This window comes from Micropterus dolomieu, unplaced genomic scaffold (genome assembly GCF_021292245.1).
Source record: "Micropterus dolomieu isolate WLL.071019.BEF.003 ecotype Adirondacks unplaced genomic scaffold, ASM2129224v1 contig_14456, whole genome shotgun sequence".
NCBI lineage: Eukaryota > Metazoa > Chordata > Actinopteri > Centrarchiformes > Centrarchidae > Micropterus > Micropterus dolomieu.
In genome coordinates this window covers 11,060-14,207 of record NW_025743442.1, presented here as the reverse complement: position 1 = coordinate 14,207, position 3,148 = coordinate 11,060, and the positions used below count along the sequence as shown (strand labels likewise).

Sequence of the window (3,148 nt, the reverse complement as noted above, 5' to 3'; positions counted from 1 at the left end):
GTTTGTGTTTACAGCTGCTGGAAGCGAGGCATCACAGGGGTCTGTAGAATGGATGTTCTCACAGAAAGCCACCATTAAATTACTCAGAGTTGGACAGACAGACTGCCTTAAATAAGCGCAGGGCGACCAATAGCGACATTTCTACCAACCAATCACAAGTGATTGATAATTGGTGATGTCATTGGTTTCATCTAATGACTAAGAAGCTGGGTCGGTCTGCTGCTGCTTTTCATATGGTAAGCAGAGTCATTCACAGCTCTTACGCGAAGGCCAGACGCGTGTAGGTTTAGAGGACAGGATCTCTCAAGCGGAAGCCCTTGAACAAGAAGCGTTTCGAATCCATCTGTTTATCTTGTCAACTAAACAAAACTAAAGCAATTTCGATGAATGATATGTATACAAGCATGTCCTGAATCTGATTTTATCCAAGACTTAAGTATAACAGGGACACTATATATAATGTCTATAAGGTACTGATGATGATGGCATGACACAGACCAGAAATTGAGTGACGGTAAATAAAGTTGAATTGAACTAAAATAAAACATTTGAATAATTTGGCTATGAAAAGATCAGACCCTTGTCAATATACAGTTTTGTGTGTGTGAGAGAGGGTGGGTATGTAGGTGGTGGGTGAGCTGTCAGTTACTCTCCTCTGCAACCCATCTATCTGTCCCTTTCAGCCTCGTAAAAGTCAGACTTTAGAAACTCCACCCAGGTCATCTTCTTGACCATGCCCTGTGCCTTGTACAGGGAGAACACTATGGAGGGGCAGTAGATGTACTTCCCTGGCACCTTGGGGAAGCTGGTGTGAACATGAGGGCTGTCAGGTCCCTGCTTAAGTGGCTGGTGACAGAACCTGCAGAGGCGACCTGTTGGCAGCTGCACTGCTGTCTTCCTCTTTGCCCTCTCCTCTGCCACCTTTTTCCACTCAGCTCCCCTCTGCTTGGCAGCCTCCAGCTCCCGCTTAAAAAACGGAGAGGCAGCAAAGTCTTCAAAAGACATCCTGGGGTTCTTGAGGCCCTCATCTGCATAGGTCTTAAAGACCTTTGTGGAGCAGTAAAAGTACTTTACTGTTTTGGTCTGAAAGAAAAAATGAAGTGAAGAGCCATCCCCAAGATACCGCGACTTTGGCTGTCCACAAGCTAAACAGTTCCTGGTCATCTTCCTCTTCTGCTGTGGCTGCTGCTGCTGTTGTTGCTGCTGCTGCTTTTCCAAGATCTCTGTCACAATCTTCTCCACTGTAACCCGGCTCAGTAACGCCACAGGAGGAGGATTGACAGTTGCAGAAGGCATTGTTGTGACAGGCACACTGACCGTTTGGCTGCCTGTGGTCAAACTCTAACACAGCTGCTGTGTCTCCAAAACCTTCTCCGGGCTGGTATTGAGGGAGGAGCTGGTGTTCTTCAGCTTGGCCAGGTGTTTTACATATCTGGAGATATGCTGGCATGTGGTAGGATGAAGAAGGCTGTTGGGGTCAGTGCACGCCCTCTGTACCATGGCAGCATAGTCAGCATCCACCTGCTTAAAGAGACCTTTAGCTCCATGGTGTTTAATGAGAAGCTCGTCGATAGCAGCTCTCATGGGTTGTGTCCACCGGCTGTGGTCCAGGACTTGAATAAGGCCTCCTGTCTTAATGGGTCCAGTGCGGGTGGCTCGTGGAGAGGAGGATAAAGGCAGTGGTGCAACCCCTGGCAAGTCTAAAAAACAAAGCGCACTTATTATATTGTTTAGTCCAAATTTCCGGGGAATCATAATGTGACATGTACTGTCATCTTGTAATATGGTTTGGCACAGTGCTGCTGTTGAAAAGTGATCTTTACAACCAGATTTTACTTTAAAAATTCCATGATGGGTTAAGAATTGTATATGTGGCATGTTTGTCCAAAAATGTGTAAAACAAATAACAAATTAACAGTTTAATAGTATTTAATTCCTAAATAAACTAATTTACTAATTAATGTTAATGGACAATATATTCATTTAGATTATCATGATATTAACTCCAAGTGTCTGAGCCTTTTTATAACTTTCTGAGGGATGGTAGGTTATTTGAATTACCTGTATCCACCAAAGACGGAGGCTCTGCTTTAGCTGTGGCAGGTGATGGCATGAAGGTTGGCTGGGACTGGGAAACTGCTTCAGGGCACTGCTGCAAAGACAGGATCGGCAAAGCTCCAACCTGGTCATCCTGGACGGTGCCACTGGTCTCCTGAAATATAGTATCAAATATAGTGATGTTGTCTATCAGTCGGTCAGTCTGTAATTGACACTGAGTGACTAATCTGGATTACCTGAAGGTCTGTGTCCACCACAGAAGCAGGGCAGTGATGCACATCATCCTGGGCAGAGAACTGCTGCTGTGTATCAATGGCTGCAGCAGCTGAGAAGTTTGGCTGTGCCTTGTTCTTGTCCCAGTTCAAAACAACAGGACGACAGCCTGGCTCCACATACTGCAGTCCAAATCTCTCCCCTGTGTCCCTGTTTGATACTTGCAGACTTGGGTATTTTGCATTCCCTGTCACATTTAAAGAAGACGTGTTCAGATCGGCAATCAATATAGGGTAAAACGCAGCTGGCAGCTCCACACCAGGCTGCTTCAGGTCCACCAGCCTCTGGAAGTTCCAACGCACCACTCCAGTCATGGCCTGGGCCTCGAAAAGTTCACTGGACACCCGGTTGCCCGTCACCCACTGGGCTTGGTGAAAGTGAAAGCCCTCCTGCTGAGAGGTGCCCCTCACAGGGATCCAAACAGGTACAGCTGCTGCCTCGCCCTTGTTGTAATTGAGCTGCAAAGTGCCACCGTACCTGTAGAGGATTCCCTCCCCGACCTCAGGGTCGCTCAGGCAGGCTCTCAGGATGTGGATGCGCTGAATTCTCCACACCTTCAACATGGAGGCCTTGAAGAGGAGCACATCATTGGTGTCCTTTGCCGGTGGAAGTGATGTAGGACATCTTCAACTCTCTGCAGCAGCTCTCTGGGCTGTGGCACCTTTGTCCTGCAGTGCTCTCGTATGTGCTGCTTGGTGGGATTAGCAGGAGAGATTCTGCAGAAGGTGTATGCCTCCTTGAGCCTTTGGAGGTCACTCTGGTCCACAACAACGAAGGCTGCAGAGAGGAACTGGCAGAAAGAGCTGAACAGAGGATG

General features: G+C 47.5%; 1 protein-coding gene across 1 annotated transcript; it reads right to left on the bottom strand.

Moving 5' to 3' along the window:
* Nucleotides 1-666: 666 nt before the first annotated feature.
* LOC123966864 lies at nt 667-2,937 on the bottom strand. Its single transcript, XM_046042959.1, has 4 exons — nt 2,295-2,937; nt 2,062-2,212; nt 1,369-1,700; nt 667-1,083 (listed from the first exon to the last, which is right to left on the bottom strand). The coding sequence occupies exons 1-4, from the start codon at nt 2,892-2,894 to the stop codon at nt 667-669; spliced, it is 1,500 nt and encodes a 499-aa protein (XP_045898915.1). The 5' UTR covers nt 2,895-2,937.
* Nucleotides 2,938-3,148: the final 211 nt, after the last annotated feature.